This window comes from Euleptes europaea, chromosome 14, assembly GCF_029931775.1.
Source record: "Euleptes europaea isolate rEulEur1 chromosome 14, rEulEur1.hap1, whole genome shotgun sequence".
NCBI lineage: Eukaryota > Metazoa > Chordata > Lepidosauria > Squamata > Sphaerodactylidae > Euleptes > Euleptes europaea.
This window is the reverse complement of record NC_079325.1, coordinates 55,020,937-55,044,081: the sequence shown is the minus strand read 5'-3', so window position 1 is coordinate 55,044,081 and position 23,145 is coordinate 55,020,937. Positions and strand designations below refer to the sequence as shown.

Below are 23,145 nucleotides of genomic sequence, written 5' to 3'. Positions count from 1 at the left end.
TAAGTGGGGGGAGAATGCATAAATACGACATGACATCCTGCCCCCACATGCCTGCAGTCTGAAGGCTGACTATCCGGGTTGTACCATCTCTGTTTGCTCTGCATTCTTGCCCTGCCACCATCTCTTCTGAGTTCTTTTCAGTTTGGTTTCCAGAGAGCTCAGGCTGTACCCATCCAGAGGAGAGGCTGTTTTTTCAGCAGAGAAAAACCAGGGCATGTTCTGTTAGGGGGCATGTATACAGCAAGTTTCCCACAGTCCCACTTCAGCATTTTATCACTAAACTGGATATGTGCAAAGCGCTGCTCTGTAAGAAAGTGAGGAAAACATGATCCAAGGGCTCTGTAGCTGGCAGGCAGGGATTGCAGGGCATGTTGTGTGCTGGGTGCTCGTGCCACACAGCTTGCAAGCATCAAGGATGCTCAATGAAAGACTCCAAGTTGCATAATTATTTCAGAATGAGGTGCACACTTTTGTACCAAAGGCAAAAAAGCCAAAACAGTTTTTTCTAGTCCACATCCACGGGCAAAATGGAAGCTTTTTGATAGCATTTCTTCCCCTAATCTTGTGAACTTTTGCACAGATCTGTGACAAGCGGTGTCCTTTTTCACAAGCCGTGAGGAAAATGTGTATGTGTGCGTGTCTCGTTTTGTTATAACCATGGAACCGAATGGTGTTCCTCTTCTTCTGATACACACTTCTTTTTCTCTCTCTCCTTCCCCCCTGTATCTCTCCATTTTTGCGTGAAGCTTTCTCTCAAGCTGGTAAGCACAATTGCAGCATGCCTCTTCTGTGTTTGTTTGTGTGTGAATCACAATTGTGTATGCGCATGACTTGCTTCCCTACAAAGCCAGCCCTGAAATTAATTTCTCTTGTCATCTTTCTGTTTTTGCTTTGATATTTCTCAGATAACTTTGAATATACAGGCCTGGAATTTTATGGAGGTGATGCCAACTTTAATACTTCTTAATGAGCTGCTAAAAATTAACTCTAAATGTAGTATAGTTAAATTATTAGTTGTTGTCTTCTAAAACAAATTGTGACCCAGGCTGTAAAAATGTAATGCAGTGTATTCCCAATACGGTCTGTTACTGAAATGTACATAAACAAATTGCCTTTGGTTATAAAGATACTTTTAGCAAAAGAAAAATTGGGCACTCAGTATATTGCTAGAAAGGCTCCAGATAAATAAGGTGGAACTGACGTGTAAAACAGGACTGACTGTTAATACAGCAAACACCTGGACAAAATGCTTCTGCAGACAGAAATACTCCACTGTTGAAAGGCTTGCTACCCTCCCAACAAATTAGCAGGGAACGAGAGGCAGGGCTTTTCCACATTCACATTTTGCTCGCTTACAAGTTCCTGTTTCATTGGGGAGCAGGGGTTCTGCGCGAGTTTTGCTCTCTCAAGTGGTTGATTCAATGTCACTCAGGTTTATGTCCGACATATCTCTTTGCAGATTTAAACTGCAGGTTTTTATGCTGGATATAAACCGGTGTGATATCGAATTGACCCCTAGAGGGAGCAAAACACATGTAGAACAGCAACCCATTTCCCCCTCCCCGATGAAACAGGAACTTACAAGTGAGCAACATGAGAATGTAGGAAAGCCTGCTATCAAAACCACATGACTCTACCAATGACAGCAGCCCAGATTCTCATTTTCCCATTACATGGGTTACAACAACATTGTGTGACTAAAGGCCCCCCCACCAGTACTCCCTACTGGATAAGCAATTGATATGAAGGTGGGGCAGGGAAATCCATGGCAAGATGATGTCATGTGTTTTTCATGATTATTACACATTGTGGGGAAGAAGAGGAATATTAGCCACCGTGCTTATGTTTGGGGCACCAATCCTGTGTTTTTGTAAATATCTAGTATCACTGATCATGTCGTAGAAGGTGTCATCTGAGCCAGGATTGGCTGATAGAAGAGTATCTATTGTGCTGGGTTCCATTGGTCCTTCTAGCCTGGTACTGTGTACCCAGGACAGTAATAGCTCTCCAAGGTCTCCATTGAGTGGTTTTTTCTAGCCCTGCTCATTGACCTCTTTTCACTGGAGGTTTCACGGATTGCACCTGGTGCATGCAAAGCATATACTCTACCACTGAGCTATGGCCCATCTCACAGAGTTATCACTGAACCATAAATGTAGCTTGCAAAATCATTTACACAACTCAGCAGCTGTCCTAAATTGGAATCTTTCCCACAGTTTCATTTATAAGAAACTCACTATTCAAAAGTTGTAGGTATGTGAGAGTGTTTCTTGGCTTGCATGTGGCTGTTTGGTAATGGGGTGAATGCCCCAGCCATGCCTGGCCACAGAACTGCCAAGCCCTCATTGTCAGGTGACAACAACTTTATAGCTGAAACTGACCCACCTGTGAAGGGATTGGGCTGTATGGCAAAACAGATGTTGGGGTCTGAAGTTGGGGCGTAGCCTAGCAAGCTTCCCAGGACACGCTGAGCTCTCAGCGCCCTCTTCGGGCATGGAAGGGAATAGTCAGCATCCAGCATAAGCCCCTGTGATTGGCTGGCTGCATGAAGTCTCTGGATTGGCCAGGCTGGATATAAAAAGGAAGATCCCAATCATTGGTTCTTGTAGGTTATCCGGGCTGTGTGACCGTGGTCTTGGTATTTTCTTTCCTGGCGTTTCGCCAGCAGCTGTGGCAGGCATCTTCAGAGGAGTAACACTGAAGGACAGTGTCTCTCAGTGTCAAGTGTGTAGGAAGAGTAATATATAGTCAGAAAGGGGTTGGGTTTGAGCTGAATCATTGTCCTGCAAAAAGTATCAAAGGTAATGTGCTAATCATCCGTAAAACAAACTTTCAGATAGGTCACAAGGTCTACCGGAAACCAACTCACACAGATCGCTACTTACACAAAAACTCCAACCACCCCCCCCAACAGAAAAGAGGAATAATCAAAACATTAATGGACCGTGCAAGATGGATCTTTGAACCACAGTTTCTCAAGGAAGAAATTAATCATCTAAATCATGCACTGCTAGCAAACAGCTATTCCAGAAATGAAATCAGAAGGGCCATTAAACCAAACAAAACTCAGGAAACTCAGGAAAAACAGTCTCCCATAGGAAAGGTATTCTTGCCATTTATTAAAGGAGTCACTGATAGGATGGAGAAACGTTTGAAAAAACATAACCTTCAAACAGTGTTTAAACCCACCAAGAAAATACAACAGATGCTACGATCAGCAAAAGACAAAAGAGACCCCCTCACCTCTGCAGGAGTATATCGTATACCTTGCAGTTGTGGACAAGTTTACATCGGGACCACAAAACGCAGCATACAAACAAGGATAAAAGAATATGAAAGATACTGCAGACTTGGCCAACCTGAGAAATCAGCAGTGGCTGAACATGGACTGACACAAACAGGACACAGGGTCTTATTCCAAGTCACTGAAAGACTGGACAATTCTACCAACTAGTTTGTCAGATTGCACAGAGAAGCCATTGAAATTCGTAAACATCAGCACAACTTTAACAGAAAAGAAGAGAGTTTAAGAATGAATAAGGCTTGGCTTCCTGTCCTGAAAACCTCCAGACTAACAAAGACTACAGTCCACAACAGCCATGCGGATTAGCTTTGGATTTCACACATTAACAGATCACTTCAGGATACAATAGTTCCATATTAACATACCACACCCTCATTAGCACATTATCTTGATACTTACAGGACAATGATTAGCACATTACCTTTGATACTTTTTGCAGGACAATGATTCAGCTCAAACCCAACCCCTTTCTGACTATATATTACTCTTCCTACACACTTGACACTGAGAGACACTGTCCTTCACTGTTACTCCTCTGGAGATGCCTGCCACAGCTGCTGGCGAAACGTCAGGAAAGAAAATACCAAGACCACGGTCACACAGCCCGAATAACCTACAAGAACCAATGAACTCTGACCGTGAAAGCCTTCGACAATATCCCAATCATTGTTCAGGTTTCCATCTCAAGCCACTAAACTCAAGGTCTTAAGAACATATGAGGAGCCCTGCTGGATCAGACCCAGTGGTCCATCTAGTCCAGCATCCTGTCTCCCATAGTGGCCGACCAGTTCTTCTAGAAGCCCAACAACAAAATATGGAGGCAGAGGCCTTCTCTTGATCTGGATAGCCTAATTTCAGATATAGCCACCTCTCTGGCCTCAGCCAGACGTATGTTTTGGACCTCCAACTGCCATCTGCAGGAGGAAAAAATTATATCGATATAGAGGTAGGTAGATAATTGGCAATTCCTGATCAGAATCGTTTGGGGTCCTGTCTGATCTTCATTGGGAACAGCAACCACTTTGACAATTCCGAACTGGGATGCCAGCTGTATAGTTCCCACATCTGGGTGCCAACAATATTTGGTTGGCAAGGAGTACATTTTTTCAGCCTCCCGTGGTAGTATCTCAGAATAACTAACCCCTGTAATCAATCTTCTTAAAATGTGACTAATAATGTTAACGCCATTTAATTTCCAAACTGAAAAAGAGAACCTTTTAAGGATATTGATCCCAAACTCTTTCTCAGTAGCAAAGGGAAAGATGGTTCAAAGCATGGTAAGAGTGAACACTTCTTAAACCGCCACAGCACCAGCTTCAGTTGCACATGAACTGCTTACGAGGTTGTATTTTACCTCTTAAGCCAATTCCATAGAACTTGACTACAATCTAATTAATATTACTATTGTAGTAAAGCATCATCAATGTATGGGAGACTTTACAGTACCAAACTTCTCTTCCCCGCCCTAAACCCACAGGTCTCTGCCCCAAGGAGCTGTTGAGAAAGCCCTGCAGAATACTGATGCCTTAAGCCTGCATAGGCTGCAATTGCTGTTTCATGCCCCTCTCCTCTCTGGCTATTGACATTTCACCAGCCATATGTTTTTAATCCTTTCTCTGAAGCCGTAAAGGGTGGAAACTTGAAAGTGGAGATTCCCCAGCTAGAATTTCCCAGCTGAATGAAAAGCGGAGGGGGGTGTAGAAAAGCCGAGGGTCGGGGACACAGGATCTTTGATAGCAGAGCTGGGAAAGACCTTTGCCTCAGACTGGAGGGCCTGCGCCTATCCCTGCAGGCTGCCGCTAGAGAGAGGCAACAATATTGAAAGAGAGTTAGTTGAAGGTAATAGGACCAGAGCTGTTGTTGCCAGTGGCGCACCTAAACTTATGGGAAGCGACTGGGAGATCTAACTGGAGGAGAGGCCGTGGCTCAGTGGCAGAACAATGCATTCTTTGCATGTATCCCCAGCCTCTTTGGTTACAGGATTTCAATTAGAAGGATTGGGAAAAACGCCTGTCTGAGACTCTAGGAAGCCGCTGAGCAGAGGTGATAAAAGATGGGCCAGTGCTGGTAATGCAAAGCAGCTTCATATGTTCATAGATAGGCCATTTCTGCATGGCTGTTTCCTCGCGGTCACCCTGCCGACTACTACGGGGCTTTGCTTTGATTACGCTTGCATTTTCCGACCGTCAGAGGTCGCCTCACTCTCCCCGCAGAAAACACGCGGAAAACGCAGAGAGAGTGAGGTGACCTCTGATGGTTGGAAAATGCAAGCATAATCAAAGCAAAACCCTGAAATAGTCGGCGGGGGTGACTGTAAGGAAACAGCCATGCAGAAATGGACATAGGCTCTGGGTTCACCCTAGACAGGGGTGGAAAATGATCATCAAAGGTCATGAAATAGAGGGATAGTTGCTAAATGCTGTTGTATTGCACCATGTTTTCTTTTCAAAGAGGTGCATAGCTCAGTGGTAGAGCTCCAGCTTTACATGCAGAAAGTTTCAGGTTCAGTCCTTGGCATCTCCAGTTAAAAGATCTCATGTCGCAGAACTTTTATTTGCCCCAAGCTCCTGAGAGTTACTACTGGTGAGAGGACACAGTCCTAAGATAGATTGACTACAGCACTGGCTCCATACAAGGCAGCTCCAGATGTTTAGTTAAGCATGTTTTCAGTGTGATGGAAGCCACATCTCAGCTTGCTCAGAGGATTAGTGAGGGCAGCAGGCCAGGCAGAATGGCAACAGTATAGCTTCGAATTGTCCTTGTGCCTACAACCTAATAACCTTAAAGTCCATTTAAGTGTGAAAAACCTGCTGGTGAGAGGTGGTGTTGAAAATGAGACATGACAGGGCAGCAGCTGCCAGCATCATTTTGCACAACTGTTTCTGAGCAAGAGCAGTCTATCTGAAAATGGAATTTCAACAAAACTGCCTTTTAAAGCTCATGCTGATTCTGAGATTAGGAGAGAGCATAGAAATATCTGGTTGTAGCTGGCATCAATTCCTTTATTCCAGTTTTCTCTTTGGTCAGACAGGTCACTATGAAAAAAGAACCTGTAAAACCTGTTTGACCAGAGACAATAACAGAATGGTTGGGTACATCATATACAGAGATGCTTCTGTTATAGTACCTTTAGTCCTCTGGAGAAAAAGTATTGTCTGAATCCATACAAGGCAGATTCTTCCAAGGAAGAACTATTCAGCACTCAAGCTGCCTTTTAGGCAGAGCTCCAGTTACTTTTATCGATGCTAAAACACTTTAGAGATCTTTCTTTTTCATGATAATCTGGAAGATCCAAAGTCAGGTGTTTCCCCTGAGTGTTCACTGCAGTTTGCAGAGCAGACATTTCCCTTAGATTTTATAAACCTGTTTCCCCCCCCTTTGTTGGGTTTGTGCTGTGTGTAGGGTGCAGGACCTGAAGATTTCAGCAATCTTCCCCCAGAGCAAAGAAGGAAAAAACTCCAGCAAAAAGTGGATGAGCTCAACAAGGATATCCAGAAGGAGATGGATCAAAGGTAGGACTGGTCAAAGTGCAAGACACTGAGTGAACCCGGGAGACACTTTTGCAGTTTTCCAGGGGCCTGGGCGCTGATGGTGCTCCAAGGGAAACTCTTATCGGGGAGCAGCTAGCTGAGGGGGAGACAGAGGACCAACAGTCTGCCATCATAAGGCAGTATGTGTGCATACAGGTTATGGGGATGAAGCTTAGCTCAATGGCAAAGGAGGCAGCCTGCCCTCAGGTGGGGCAGCTGCCAGGGCCCAGCAGGGCCCACCCATGCACCTCCCCTGCTGTATTCATGCCCTTCCCCATCTGTTTGCTTGAAGGGTTAGAATAATAGAATCCTAGAGTTGGAAGGGACTACCAGGGTCATCTAGTCCAACACCCTGCACAGTGCAGGAAATTCACAACTACCTCCCCCCATACACACTCCCAGTGACCCCTATTCCATGCCCAGAAGATGGCCAAGATGCCCTCCCTCTCACCACCCATTGCGCCACCCATGTTTCCAGCTTCCCGGCATCATTGCTGAAAGGCATGCTGGTGGTCACAGTGGCCCCGCTCCTGGTGGGGGCTGCCTCTGCACCTGCCAGTGCTGTTAGGGGGAAAGGGTGTGCAGGGGATGCATGCAACTGAGCATGGGTGGTGGGCGGCCTTGTAAGTGGGAGAAGGATGCATAGGTAGGTGGGAGCGCACAGATGGGGGTGGAAAGGGAGGCACGAATAGGACTGATAGGGGACAGGTGGGGCCTCTGGCCACTGTCTGTCTAGGGCCTTCCAAAATCAGAAGCTGGCCCTGTCATGTGTTTGGCATGCTTCGCTGAGTTCCGCAGGGCCTGTAAGACAGAGATGTTTCACCAGGCCTATGGTTGAGGACAGCAACGGAACCATCGGACTGCTGGCCTCCCCTTCCTCTTTCCCTTCCCTCTTTTCCTCCCTCCTCCTCTCCCCTTGGCTCCCTTCGGGTCTTGTCAGACCTTAGCCTCAATCTTGTCCTAATTTGGTCTCGGTCCATTGTCCCCCACCCCCCAGAGATGATATATGGACAGTGTGTTATAGCAATGCATATCCACTGCAATATCTCTCCCTGCAGGGACAAATTGGGCGCCAAAGTTAGGACTAGAGCAGTGGTTCCCAAAGTGGGCAGTGCTACCCCCTGGGGGGCAGTGGGATTATCGAGGGGGGCACTAAGAGGCAATGGGGCCGCAGGGAGGTGCTAGAGGTGGGCCCCTTCAACTGTGTTTTTGGATAGGGTAGGGGGCACTGGGGTTGAGTTTGTGGAACCAAGGGGGTGGTGGCCCGAAAAGTTTAGGAACCACTGGACTAGAGGAATTGGAGCGTATTAGAATGTTTTAATTGTTGTAATCTAACATTTATGTAATCTAACGATGTTGGTAGCTGCCCTGATCCCGGCCTGGCCGGGGGAGGGTGGGGTACAAATAAAAGTTGTTGTTATTTTTATTTCACCATCTTCAATCTCTGGCATCTCCTGGTCAAACAGGATCCCCAGTAGCCAAACTGAGGAAGACGTGGGAGAGCCATTACCTTGTTGGCGCAGACAGTGTTGAGGGAATGGTAGCTTCATCCTGACCCAGATTTGGTCAGTCCTTGGAACTCCAGAGATAGGGAGAGGGGAAAAACCATTTGCTAACCCCAAAGGTCCCAGAGTTACACAGAACACAAGCAAAATCATAGAATCATAGAGTTGGAAGGGACCACCAGGGTCATCTAGTCCAACCCCCTGCACAATGCAGGAAATTCACAACTACCTCTCACCCCCAGTGACCCCTACTCCATGCCCAGAAGATGGCCAAGATGCCCTCCCCCTCATCATCTGCCTAAGGTCACAGAATCAGCATTGCTGACAGATGGCCATCTAGCCTCTTCTTAGAAACCTCCAGGGAAGGAGAGCTCACTACCTCCCGAGGGAAGCCTGTTCCACTGAGGAACCGCTCTAACTGTTAGATCGGTCGTAACAAATCCATTGCACTGCTCCCTCTCAAAGAAGCTGACTGCGTTGACGTGTTTCAGCCTCCTGTTGGGTCCAGGCGTTCTGTTCCCAGCCTTTTTGAGATAAAATAGGTCAGAAGGGTCCTTGCCATGAAGCCCCTTTGTGTGGGGGAAGGAGGGGTATGACATACCAGAGCTAGCAAAGATCACAAGAAGGGCATATCTGGAACAACAGCCCTGGGGGCATCCGCCATGCTGTCATCCTGCTTACCAGCCACCCACGCCTCACCTCGCTCTGCTTTCCCCCTCCCTCTCTCCACTTACACATCATGTTTCAAAGCACACAACGGATTGCGATTGTCTGCAGTTTAGCAGTCGAGCCGTGAGGCTGAATGTTAACCCAGCCATGCTCCAGGGGTACTGGAAATGAACTTGCTCTCTGGGCCTGGAGTGTTTTTCAGTTCTTCTGTCAAATCTACCTTCTTCTTCTTCTTTTGTTTTTTTTTTTTTTGGTTCCCAGGCTGAGGTCAAGAATGTGAACAACCATTTAAAAATAATAAACCCCACCTTAAAATGCTAACAACAGGATTGGGGGCTATGGCATGCTGCTTCAGTTAGTAAATTGAGCAGACATTAGAGCCTTAAAACCCTTTCCCATTCAGAATCAGGGCTATGTGCGCTGGCAATTGGCCTGTTACAGACAAGTGGAGATCCGTGGTTTTCATGTCTGTTTTGGACCTCAGGTAGTCAAGGCCACAAACGTGGGCCAGCACCAGACTCTGTTGGATTCAGACTCTGCTCTGTAGCATTCCAAGGCTGTCTCTGCGCTCATCTGTGGTTAACAAATGCACTTCTAAAACTTCCTGTCCTCCATGTGAGAGAGCCAGTGGGGTGTAGTGGTTAAGAGCTGTGGTTAGGAGCGGTGGACTCTAATCTGGAGGTTTGATTCCCCACTTCTCCACATGAGCGGCGGACTCTAATCTGGTGAACCAGGTTGTTTTCCCACTCTTCCACATGAAGCCAGCTGGGTAGCCTTGGGCTAGTCACAGCTCTCTTTGAGCTCTCTCAGCCCCACCTACCTCACAGGGTGTCTGTGGTGGGGAGGGGAAGGGAAGGTGATTATAAGCTGGTTTGATTCTCCTTGAGTGGTAGAGACAGTTGGCATATAAAAACCAACTTCTCCTCCAACTTCATCTTCTTCATCATCATCATCTTCAACTTCATCTTCATCATCATCATCTTCTTCTTCTTCATCTTCATCATGTATGCAGACTCTGCCTTTGACTGCTGCTTCTTGCTTTTGTTATTCATTGGGTGCTGAAGGTCCCTTTGCCATTGCATCCCTGGGTGTCCATGAAATGAGGCTCGCATTCCCCATATCACCCACTTGACCCTGCATCTATCTGCTGATGTCTTTCTCTGCTGCTTGGGGCCTTGTACCTGGAGGTGCTGGGCATTGAATTTAGGTCTTTCAAAATGTGAATATTTATGTTTCGCTTCAGTTCCTTTTTAGAAAGCTTTTTAGACTTCTGGTTGGTTCTGCAACCCAAATCCTATTTCATTGTAACTGAAAATCCCAACGTATTGGTTGTATTGACTTACTCTCTGTAATCTGCCTTGAGTCCCAGTGAGGAAGGCGGCCTATAAATAATGTGTATAATAAATAACACGCCAGCCAGGCGCTTTGCCACTGAGCTTTGTCGGCCTCTCCTTCATGTTTAGTTGGACCTTGAATAATCTGACACATGAAACATAAAGGCCAAGCTAGCTCTCCTACATAATATGAGGAAGGGGCTGTGGCTCAGAGGTAGGGAATCTGCTTTGCCACAGATTCAGTCCCCGGTGTCTCCTGTTCAAAGGATCAGGTAGTGGGTGATGTGAAAGTCCTCCAAGTTGAGATCCCAGACAGCTGCGGCCATTCTGAATAGACAGTACTGACCTTGATAGACCAATGGCCTGACTCAGTGTAAGTCCACTTCGTGAGAGGAAGATCATTAGAGGAAGAACATCTTGGCCATCTTCTGGGCATGAAGTAGGGGTCACTAGGGGTGTGGGGGGGGAGGTGGTTGTGAATTTCCTGCATTGTGCAGGGGCTGGACTAGATGACCCTGGTGGTCCCTTCCAACTCTGTGATTCTTTGTGTGCATGAAGGGCCTTCCTTTCTCTTTGAGTTCTAAGGCATCCCTCACTGATAAATGAGCAGCAGTTTTATTTGGTAGAGGTGGGGCACTTGGGAGCCTTGACAGTCTGTCTGTTGTTCTCAAGTCTGATGAGGTTTCCAGGAAAATCAGGGCTGTAGGGGTGAGCTGTGGAAAAATGAGCCCAGTCTTTGGTGCTGGAAAGAGAGGCTTGGGAGATGCCAGTCCTGTGAGTGTTCGGAGGTTGTTGGATTTCTGAGACTTGCATTGCTTCCCCCCCCCCCCTTTTGATTTTTGCTGGCTGTTAAATCCTTTCTGTTCTTTTGCAACTTGTAAACCTGAAAACAACCAGATTCTCTCAAATGACTCCAGACGTCTGGTGAATTCTGCTCGAAAGGAAACCTGTTGAGGTTGCCCTTAATTCATTCATTACTTGGGAAAGCAAAATTATTTCAGTCCAGGGCGATTTACACGGCAACTGAAAGGTGACTGGCAGTGCCTGGGCCTTCTGGGCAGAAGTGTCCGCTATTACGGGAACTTCAAGGCTTGGCCCGTCCTTCTGAGCTGGCTTCCAGCCCAGTGCTAGAGACATTGAGCCAGGCGGATTTTTCTCTGCCCAAAGACCTGTGAGAACATTTAACCAGATGGGAGGCAGCAGCATCTCCTATCACTGACCATTTGAGTCTTTTCAGCCCGTAATCAAGCTTGTGAGATCCACCAAGCCCAACATGTTCTCTACAGCCACACCTGTTGGACGGCTCCACCATTAAAATAGTTTCCTCTTGATGCCTGGCTGAGAATGCAAAAGCAAGGGAGGCTTTTCAAGCACCATTCCAGCCATGAGGTGTTTGCTGAGGGGGCTGAGTTCCACTCTATGAGTGACAAGTAGGGTTGCCAACCTCCAGGTACTAGCTGGAGATCTCCTGCTATTACAGCTGATCTCCAGCCAATAGAGATCAGTTCACCTGGAGGAAATGGCCGCTCTTGCAATTGGGCTCTATGGCATTGAAGTCCCTCCCCTCCCCAAACCACACCCTCCTCAGGCTCCGCCCCAAAAACCTTCCGACCGTGGTGAAGAGGGACCTGGCAACCCTAGTGACATGTCATGTCATGGCCCCTCCTGGTAGGCCCTGGTCACAGATGACTGTGGCGTAAGGGTGTTGGAAAAGGATTCAGCCGAATCAGCCCCGATTTGGGTAAAACCTTTTGCATTGGTTTTAATGGAGAAGGGGGCTTGCCCCCTTCCAGACCCCATGACTCCGGACCCCTGGACCCAATCCTCACCAAACTCAGGGGTTCTTGCAAGGACGGTCCCCCCAAGCTACCCTGAAATTTTGGGACCCCCACCTCAAAAAATGCCCCCCCAGAGGCGTGGGGGGGGGGAACACCATCACCTAAAACTAACTTAGGCCATTTTCTTCTACCCTACCTAATAACTAGTGCACCCTTACACAAAGTTAACCACCCTTACACCAAAGTTAACCATCACAAACAAGACAGCTATCTAGAAGCAGATCGACAACATGAACAACCACACTGTCACTGATAACTGTAGACTGTTAACAAAAACCCTTAACACAACCAACTACAAAAACTACGAAAAAAACCTTACCCTAAGACAAGACAAGACAACCACAGCAGAAGCCCCCCCCCCCCAAATCTGACGCCTGATTTCACACCAGGGAATCACTGCCATGAGGCAGATGGGCTGGATCCCCCCTGCAAGCAGGAATCACACAGGTGAGGTGACGCAACACTCTAGGAACCCAAGCTAACTTCAACCAAAGTACACTGGACCCCCCCCCCCACAGGCGGGAATCACACTGGCGAGGCAAGCCAAGAGTTCAGTAGGAAGCAAGCACAGTTCACCACAGTTCAGCAATCTGTCAACTCAGTCTCAGGGTCTCCCCCACAGCCAGCAAAGTAGTTCGCAGGAAGCTGGCTACCTCCCCCCACTCAACAGACAGAGAACCCAATAGTAGACCATGCCACAAAGGTACACAAACCCACATTTTCCCCATGGAAGGAAGGCCTCAGACGGTGAGAGGGAGGGGGTTGTTCGCACCCAGATCCTCCTCTCTCTGCAGTCTCGCACACCATCACACAGTCCACCAGGTGGAAACTGTGGTGCTGCTGCAGCCGCCTTTCATCATCACTGGCTCTCCTATTCCATTTCCCACCTTCCACCCCTGCAAACAAGAAAGTTAAGGCACACAGACAGCACACTTCAAGGCCACCCTAATAGCATCTCCCCCCCCCCAAAGAAGACAGGTTAGGGATACATAACACACTTCATGATACTGTTGCCATTCTGTAGGTTTCTGAGGTTTGGGTGCGGCTGCATCAGTGTCAGATTTGGTGTGGGCACTGTGGTGATGAGTCGAAGGGGCTGAGTGAGTGAACCGAGAATGTGCCACATGGCCACGAAGGGTCAATGGAGGCCTCGGTGTACTTGCGGGTGGGGTCAGGGTGGCGTTATGGGTTGGCAAGGGAAGACTGCCAAGGGCCAATCCAATTGGGAATGTGACCTGCCACTTCTTTCTGAGGCTGATGACTTTTTAATCAGCGAAGAGTGCTTCACCCAAACTTCCCAAGACAGGCACCGAGAAGATGCAGGCACAAGCATGTGCTCACCTCATGCATCCTCAAAGTCCAGGTCTGGAAAGCCAAACAGAGGCAAGTTGATCTTGAGGAAGACCAACTGCTCTGCATGCCAGGGTGCCAGGCTTGCGCGATGTGGGCTGATCACGTCGCCCAAATGAGAAAAATGGCGCTTGCTCTGGCACGCCTTCTTGGGCCTGAATCTCACACAGTGCGTAGTTGTCCTGCGAGAGAAGTCACTCGCAAGCTGCCGGCATTTCATGATGAGACTGGATTCCTTTTGGGAGCCCAGGCCCAGAGCATCCTTGACCACAAGGTGGAGAAGGTGGGCCACACAGTAAATCCGTGCCTCCAGGCCCAATGACCCTGCTGCCGCCCTGATGTTTGTGCTGCCGTCTGTCACCATGAAGCCCATGGCGACATCCCTGCTTACCCAGGACTCTTAACTGTGCCCTCAGGGCGGTGGCGATGTTGGCCTCCGTGTGCACCTCCGTGAACAACTGTGCGTGGAGCATAGCCTGGCGATATCCGGCCTGGTGGCACTCTCCCTGCCTAGCGCTGCTCCCCACCACCCCACCCACGAGGTTGTCGGGTTGCCACCAGTGCTCGGTGAGGGAGAGGAACCTGTGCTGTGTGTGCTGGCTTGTCCACAGGTCAGATGTAAAGTGCACAGTTCTCCTGGCAGCGCAGGACAGCTGTGCCTTCACATATGCTCTGGCGGCCCTGTACAACGAAGGCACAACAGTCTGTGCCATCGTGGAGCGAGCTGGGAACTTGTACCAGGGCGCCAGGTAGTGGATCAGCCTCCGGAAGGCAACCTTCTCCACTAGATGATAGGGTAAATCATCCATGGCGATCACCTCGCTGAGGAGACGAGTGACTGTTCTCGTCGCTGCCCTAACCCCACCTCTTGGTGCCCTACTGACGCCACCCTGAAGAAACATCTCAGAAAGAGTCGCTTGGCGTCCCTTCTCTACAGGAGGAGCTGCACAGTGTGCAGCAGGGAGAGTACGAGGCGAGGGCGGTGATTGCCTCTCCCCTGGGCTGGCCCCTGGCCCCTTGGCCACCGGAGCACCAGCCTCTCTCCCCCCCTGAAGAAGCACCACATTGTGGTGCTTCCTCAGATGCCTCTGGAGTGCGGAGGTCGCAAAATGATGGAGGTCTCTCCCTCGACTGACCCGCGCCCTACAGAGCTGGCACTTTGTGAACCGTGGATCCTCCGCCACCTGGAAGTACTTCCAGACCGAGGATGTGAAGAGGCCCCCACGCGGCTTGGCCGCTGCAGGTGCCTCGGGAGCTGCCTGCCTAGAGGTGCTCGGGGCAGACATGTCGTGTCTCAGGAACGCAGGGGTAGGTGGCGGCGGGGAAGGGGTTGAGATGGCCGCCACACCTCTGGGTGCGCCTCCATCTCTTCCTCTTGCACCTCCTCCACCCTCTCCTCCTGTCTCCCCATGGAAGGACTGCTGGGGTGTGAAGGAGCAGGTGTGCAAGTTCCTCCACCACCCTCTTGGAAATGGGGGTGAGCTCCCACCGACTCGCGTCCAAGAAGCTCAACCCCATTCCCTCCTCGGACTGCTCCTCCTCCTCCACCCGCTGCTGCTGGAAAGGCTCAACAACGGCAGGAGGAGGAGGAGGGACAGCCTGAGGGGCAGCAGACTGAGGAGGGGCAGCCTGAGGGGCACCTGCCATGACCTGTGCAGGGGTGGCAGCTCCAGAGGCCCCCTCGGAAAAGAGTATCCGCTGCTGGATCTTGGAGGGCGCCTCCAGAGCTGCTCCCAGCGCAGGTCAGGGGCAAGCCGAAGCCCTCCCCCTCCCCTCCACCCCTCTAGTCTTCTCCTTTGCTTTCCCCTTGGGGGCCCTCTTACCTGCACCCCTACCATTCATTGTTCCCCTGGGCCAAACTCTGGCTACCTGTAATGCGGGGAGGAAGTTCAACGGCCTAGCTAGCTGTCCTGGCCTAGAATCAGTCCCTGACCTGACTACTTTTTACATACCCTCCCCCAAAGACAACTAAGGGATTTTCTCCCAAACAACAAGAGGCCCTAACCTAACCTTTAGTAATTCTGATTTGTTTGGTTTTTTAAAAAATGAAACTAGCTGGTGAACCTGACCTAGAGACCTGTCTAAGTTTAACCTGTCACACTGCCCTGGAGATGGATTTCTACACCTTTTTTAAAAGGGGGAAGTAATGCCTTGGATACCTCAAAGCCTATCTAAATCTGTGCTCCAACAATGGTTCCCTCAGGAACCAGGAGGAGTATTCTCTGCAAGGATGGACACTCTTCCTTCACCGTTGACTAAATCTACTGGCAGCAGCTGTCCCCGGCCACAAGGCAGGCCAGAGGCTACCCAACAACTGTTTGACCCTTTAATCTATTTAAAAATCAAGATCCCTTGTCCTTTTAAAGAAATAGCTGAGCCTAGTTGGTGAGAACGAAGCCGACAGGCCCTACCCCTACGGTTTAAATGTGAGGGGCCAATGTAGGCCCAGACACTCCCTAACAGATCTTATTAACCAACAACGCCTTCACTTAAAGCCATTGATCAAAACTGAGTTAGCAACAGCTTCACTCCAGGCACAGTTGGCAACCAGCTAAAGCAGCAGAAATCTCAGTCCCAGACTCCCAAATCCCCCACAGAGGCAATCCAATGACAAGGCAACCCCCTGCCGAACAGGAAACCCCCCCCCCAAAAAAAAAAACAGAACAGGGAGAAACACAGCCCTGGCAGAGAGACAAACCTCAGTCCAGGCACAGTTGGCAACCAGCTAAAGCAGCAGAAATCTCAGTCCCAGAGTCCCAAATCCTCCACAGAGGCAATCCAATGGCAAGGCCACCCCCTGCCAAATAGGAAAATCCCGCCCCCCCAAAAAAACCAGAACAGGGAGAAACACAGAAACACAGCCCTGGCAGAGAGACAAACCTCAGTCCAGGCACAGTTGGCAACCAGCTAAAGCAGCAGAAATCTCAGTCCCAAACAAAGGGAACACAAACACAAACAAATTGCAAGGCCACCCCCAGCAGAACAGGTAAACTCCCCCCTTGGCCTCCCCCCCACACACAGAATCTGTTCCCCCCACACACACACACAGGGGAAAAGTTTTAGAAAAAGCCCCCAAATGGGTCAAACTGTGGATGTCTTCTCTTCCAGCAGGCAGGAGCAGGCAGTCAGGTAAGGGTGGGAGGGAGACAGTGTTCAAGATTATTTCCAGTACAATTCCAGCCAGGAGCAGCGGGCAGCAGGTCACCTCAGGTAAGGTTCAGCAGCACAGCAGCAGCAGCAGCAGCAATGGAAGGTGAGTAGTAGCAGCCAGGGGTTTTATCTCTTCTAGCCAATTCAGAGAAGAGGCTCAAATGTGAGAATCCCTTCTCTGATTGGCAGAAGAAAGACCCAGTTTGGCCACCTATTGTCCACAGTTTGCTGGGTTAGTTAGGTTGTCTCTCTGGAAAACAAGTTTGCTTGCCTTCAGAGAGCTCTTTAAAGGCAGGAAAAGGCAGGTTCGGGGGACGCCGAACTTGCCGAACTTGTTTCGCGGTCCCCCGAACTTGCCAAGTTCGGCACCGCATTTTCCCGCCTTTTTTGCGGTTCAGCTCCATCTGAGCCGGAAACCGCTGAATCAGGGCAAATTCAGCCGGTTTCCAGTTCGAATGGAACCGAACCGACAGCCCTACCGTGGCGTGGCCAAAAGGGATCTGATCCGAGATGCATAGACACCCCTTGTCAGCCTGTGTGCCTGACCGGCTTCTGTCTTGAGCCTCTCTTGGTGTTCATCTATGGAAGGAATCAACATGGTGAAGGTTATTTCGCAATAGATACCAATCTGGAAATTTGCTATGCAATTACTTAAAATGCAATCTGGATTACTTGAAAACTTTTGAAAACAGGGCGCTTTTCCACTTTCTTTGAAACCCAGGAAACAAAGTTTGCATCATAAAAACATAAAAAGAGCCCTGCTGGATTAGGCCCATCTTGTCAAGAATTTTGTTTTCCACTGTGGCCAATCAGGTGCCCTCCAAATGTCTATGAGTCATACAAAGCTTTCCCCTCAGAGACCAAAGCCTTCCATATATTTTTAAATTTAAACGTCATCATACGTATACTATATACATGAACACATGAAGCTGCCTTATACTAAATCAGACCCTTGGTCTATCAAAGTCAGTATTGTCTACTCAGACCGGCAGCGGCTCTCCAGGGTCTCAGGCAGAGGTCTTTCACATCACCGACTTGCCTAGTCCCTTTAACTGGAGATTCCAGGGATTGAACCTGGGACCTTCTGCATGTCAAGCACATGTTCTACCTGTGAGCCACAGCCCCTCCCCTAAAGTTACTGGCAGTGGGGGGATTCGAACCCACGCCCCCAAAGAGACTGGATCCTTAATCCAGCGCCTTAGAGCAATCGGCCACGCTACCAGATTCTGATACCAGATATAATCATTGAACACACATGAAAATAAAATTACAAACCTTGCAAGCTAACAACAACAAAGCCTCCCGAAACCATTGTACATTTCAAGGTATTTGTTCTTCCAATGAATTACAAATCTTTTTCAGATTTTAGTATCTGACAAAGGGAGCTCTGACTCCCGAAAGCTTATACCCCCGAAAATCTTGTTGGTCTCTACGGTGCTACTAGACTCAATTCTAGTAGATCTTTTTCAATGACTGTATTCCGTATTTTACTTCCTGTTCCTCATGATTAAGTTTGACATTAACACAGTCTCCCAAATCTTCTGTGCTGGTCTAAAATGGGAGGCAGTTACCTTGTTTTCCCAATAAGAAGCTAAACACGTATAGGCTGCCATAAAGAAGTCGAGCATAGTTTCCAGATCTTTCTCATAGGCTCTATTTTTTAGAAACCCCAAACAAAATTGTTTTAGGATACAGCGGAAGTTTACATCATGTCATTTCCATGATTAGCTCCAAAACTTCCACTATTTTTCTGTTGGTGAACATGGCCAAAATACATGTAGGGCATCTGCACCAGAGCTCTCACAATGACAGCAAACATCCAGAACAGGATTGTATATATAGTCTAGTTTATATGGTATCATGTACTGTTGCAACTGAGATTATTAATAATTCTCCTATATATCTGCTGAAATTAAATTAGAAGAAGTTGCAGACCAAATCCATTTCCAGTCTTCAACTGACACAACTACCCTCCTAGATCTCATAAGAAGAGGAGCTTTGCTGGATGAGACCAGTGGTCCATCCAGTCCAGCATCCTGTCTCACACAGTGACCAACTAGTTGTTCGGGGAGGACCAACAGCAGGGCATAGAGGCTGAGGGCTTAATAAAAACACAAGAAGAACCCTGCTGGATCAGACCAGTGGTCCATCTAGAGCCATCGTGGTGTAGTGGTTAAGAGTGGTGGTTTGGAGCGTTGGAGTCTGATCTGGAGAACTGGATTTGATTCCCCACTCCACATGAAGCCAGCTGGGTGACCTTGGGTGAGTCACAGCTCTCTCAGCCCCACCTACCTCACAGGGTGTCTGTTGTGGGGAGAGGAAGGGAAGGTGATTGTAAGCCGGTTTGATTCTCCTTTAAATGGCAGAGAAAGTCGGCATATAAAAACCAACTCTTCTTCTTCTTCCAGCATCCTGTCTCACACAACGTCCAACCAGTTACTCAGGAGGGCCAACTGCAGGGCATTTTCTCTGGAAGTTGACAAGTTCCTCTGTAGTCTCAGCTATCCTCTCATAGAATTGACCCGGATGGACTCCAGAATGCTGCAGGAGCCCCCTGCTTCTTCGCCATCCTTTCATGCCCTAAAAGCAGTTTAGGAGAGCGGGGGTTTCCAGTGGCAGCCAGTAATGTTCCTCTGCTTACAGGAGGCAAAGTACATTTATTTGCCTATGATGTACAGATATATAAAATTATGTGTTGATTCATATTGTTTAGCCTAGTACTTCCTACCTTGAGTGGCAGTAGCTCTTCAAAGCCTTAAGCAGGGAGTTTTGCAGGCTGAGGTACACAAGATCCTTTTAACCAGTGATTCCAAGGATTGAACCCAGATCTGGGGAACTGGATGAGAGCCTGTGTGGTATCATCAAAGAGACTTAAACCAGGTTCAGGTCTTCATGCTGAACCTTGAAGCTCACTGGTTGACCTTGGCTACATCACTATCATTCAACCTAAACTACCTCATGGGTTTCTTGTGTGAAGTAGTCCCTGCTATTTTTTGTGGTGTGGGGGAAGAGTCATCTGAGTTTCCAAGTCCCTATACAAACATGCCTTTCAAAAGGGCGCCTCCCACTTGCAGCTTCTTGGAAGTTGAGACACTTGATTTGTTTTTTGTAGAGATGCCTTAACAAAAATGAAGGACGTCTACATCAAGAACCCACAGATGGGAGATGCGGCCAGCGTGGATCACAAGCTAGCTGAACTTGGGCAGAATTTGGAGAAGCTGAGATTGGAGGCCCAGAAATTCGAGGTACAGGAAAGATCTTTTAATGTGATTAGAGGAAAGCTAATGAGTCATTATGTATGTATGCACTGTCAAGATACTATTATGGGATTGCCCATCTCTCCTTTATCCACCCATACTCATAAGTGACCACCTCCTGCATTCATAGAATCATAGAGTTGGAAGGGATCACCAGGGTCATCTAGTCCAACCCCACACACAATGCAGGAAATTCACAACTACCTCCCCCACGCAGAGTGCCCAGAAGATGGCCGAAATGCCCTCCCTCTCATGAACTGCCTAAGTTCATAGAATCAGCACTGCTGACAGATGGCCATCTAGCCTCTGCTTAAAAACCTCCAGGGAAGGAGAGCTTACCACCTCCTGAGGAAGCCTGTTCCACTGAGGAACCGCTCTAACTGTTAGAAAAATTTTCCTAATGGCTAGATGGAAACTCTTGATTTAATTTTAACCCGTTGGTTCTGGTCCGACCTTCTTGGGCAACAGAAAACAACTCGGCACCATCCTCTGTATGACAGCCCTTCAAGTACTTGAACATGGTTATCATATCCTCTCTTAGTCTTCTCCTTTTCAGGCTAAACATACCCAGCTCCTTCAACCTTTCCTCATAGGACTTGGTCTCCAGACCCCTCACCATCCTTGTTGCCCTCCTCTGGACACGTTCCAGTTTATCTACATCTTTCTTAAATTGTGGTGCCCAAAACTGAACACAGTACTCTAGGTGAGGTCTAACCAGAGCAGAGTAAAGCGATACCATCACTTTGCGTGATCTGGACACTATACTTCTGTTGATGCAGCCCAAGATCGTATTTGCCTTTTTAGCTACCGCATCACACTGCTGACTCATGTTCAGTGTTTGGCCTACTAAGACCCCAAGATCCTATTCGCACACACTACTGCTCAGACAAGTCTCCCCCATCCTATAATTATGCATTTGATTTTTCCTACCTAAATGCAGAACTTTACATTTATCTCTGTTGAAATGCATTTTATTGGTTTTAGCCCAATTCTCCAGCCTGTCAAGATCATCCTGTATCCTGGCTCTGTCTTCTATTGTATTTGCTACCCCTTCCAATTTAGTATTGTCTGCAAATTTAATAAGCATCCCCTCTATTCCTTCATCCAAATCATTTATAAAGATGTTGAACAACACAGGGCCCAGGACAGATCCCTGAGGCACTCCATTAGTCACTCCTCTCTAAGTAGATGAGGAACTATTAACAAGCACTCTTTGGGTGTGATCAGTCAACCAATTACAGATCCACCTAACAATAACAGGATCTAAATTTTCCCAATTTGTCAACAAGAATATTATGTGGAACCTTATCAAAAGCCTTACTGAAATCTAGATAAACTATGTCTACAGCATTCCCATGATCCAGCAAGGTAGTAACTTTCTCAAAAAAGGAGATAAGATGAGTCTGACAATACTTGTTCTTGAGAAACCCGTGCTGACTCTTAGTAATCAGATCCATCCTTTCAAGGACTGACTGATGATTTGTTCAAAAACCTTTCCCGGTATAAAAGTCAAGCTGATGGGTCGGTAGTTATCCAGATCCTCCTTTTTCCCCTTCTTGAAGATGGGGACAACATTTGTCCGCCTCCAGTCTTCTGGCACCTCACCTGTTCAACTGAATGCCAAAGTTAACTATGGTTAATCTTAACACTGAAGAGCCCTTAATCCATCAGATGAAACTTGGATGTATTGGGAGTACCGTGTGTGTGTGTTAAGTGCTGTCAAGTTGTTTCTAACTTAGGGTGATCCTGTGAATCAGTGTCTTCCAAAACATGCTATTGTTAACAGCCTTGGTCAGGTCTTGCAAACTGAGGGCCGTGGCTTCCTTTATAGCAGTGGTTCCCAACCTTTTTTTGACCAGGGACCCCTAGGACTTTTTTGTTCGGTGCAGGGACCCCAAGGTTCAAAATAAAAATTCAGAGAATTTGAAAATAAACTTTAATCATAACTGTTAGTTAAACATTAAACTTAGAATAATATTTGAATATATATTTTTCTAATAGAGAATTTTTAATTTAAAATATTAATTTATTATGGGTTTATAACTTTGTTTTGTGGACCTTAATTTAGTTCTCGCGGACCCCGGGGGGTCCACGGACCCCCGGTTGGGAACCAGTGCTTTATAGAGTCAATCCATCTCATGTTGGGTATTCTTTTTTTCCTGCTGCCTTCCACTTTTCCTAGCATGATTGTCTTTTCCAGTGACTCTGGTCGTCTCATAATGTGACAAAAGTACGATAGCCTCAGTTTAGTCATTTTAGTTTCTAGGGAGAGTTCAGGTTTGATTTGATCTAGAAGATAGAGTTTACCCTGTCTAATGTCATTGCACACCTGAGAGTAGATTGTGTTTAAGGGCACTGAGATGAGACAGGATAGATGGAGAGAATCTGTGAACGTGGTCCCTTAATTGGGTTTTCAATCTCTGGGTCCTGAGATGCCCAGGAGAAAGGTGGGTATCTAAGTCTTTTAAATAAATTGTGGCGCAGTGGTGGTTAGGGTGTGGAACTTGGAGCAGGGTAAACCTGCATTGAAATTCCTCCATTAGCCATGAAGCTGCTGAGGAAACCTTTGGCCAGTCACTTCATCTCAGCCTAGCCTACCTCACAGGGGTATTGTGAGGATAAAATGTGTGTGTGGGCCAAGATCCATCGATGTCAGCATTGCCCAGTATTGTCTGGCCACACCCAGGATTTATACTTGCCACAGGAAGGGTAAGAAAAGCTCTTCAACTTGAGGGCTTGTTTCTAGAGTCCCCTCCCTGCCGAAGGGGCTTCATCATTCACAGTGTGTACCACTGAGCGATAGTGAGGCATGACCTGTGCAAATCATACAACTGAGTTCGCTACACAGGCAAAGGACCCACAGTGCCTTTTAAAATAGTGCATCTGTCTGCCTTCAGTGCTTGCCAGCCTCCAAACTAGAATTGCAGCGGAGTGGGAAGGAAAATCAATTGGCAGATGTTTTCGAGCAGAAGCCTACATGAAGAAAAGGTGAAGGAGAATCGATGGCGGATTGCTAGCAAACGGTCTGAAAGCTGGATGGCAGGTGCGAAACGAAACACTTTGTAAGGAAGACAGGCCAGCAGTGTGAGCATGCAGTACATTAAAAGTCACAGCTGACTTATGGCAACCCTGTAGGGTTTTCAAGGCAAGAGACATTTGGAGGTGGTTTGCCATTGCCTGCCTCCACGTGGGCTAAGAGAGAAGAAGA

General features: G+C 47.8%; 1 protein-coding gene across 18 annotated transcripts in view; it reads left to right on the top strand.

The window, feature by feature from the left end:
* Positions 1 to 23,145, top strand: part of FNBP1 (formin binding protein 1) — a 231,185-nt gene that overhangs the window by 191,847 nt on the left and 16,193 nt on the right. For 12 of the 18 annotated variants that reach the window (XM_056860326.1, XM_056860325.1, XM_056860335.1 and 9 more), the window contains 2 exons: positions 6,707 to 6,816; positions 19,793 to 19,925. In XM_056860326.1, the coding sequence (XP_056716304.1) occupies positions 6,707 to 6,816; positions 19,793 to 19,925 (243 nt within the window). Of the gene's footprint in view, positions 1 to 746; positions 762 to 6,706; positions 6,817 to 19,792; positions 19,926 to 23,145 lie in introns of all 18 variants that reach the window. The other 6 variants (XM_056860339.1, XM_056860338.1, XM_056860336.1 and 3 more) reach the window with 1 other exon arrangement.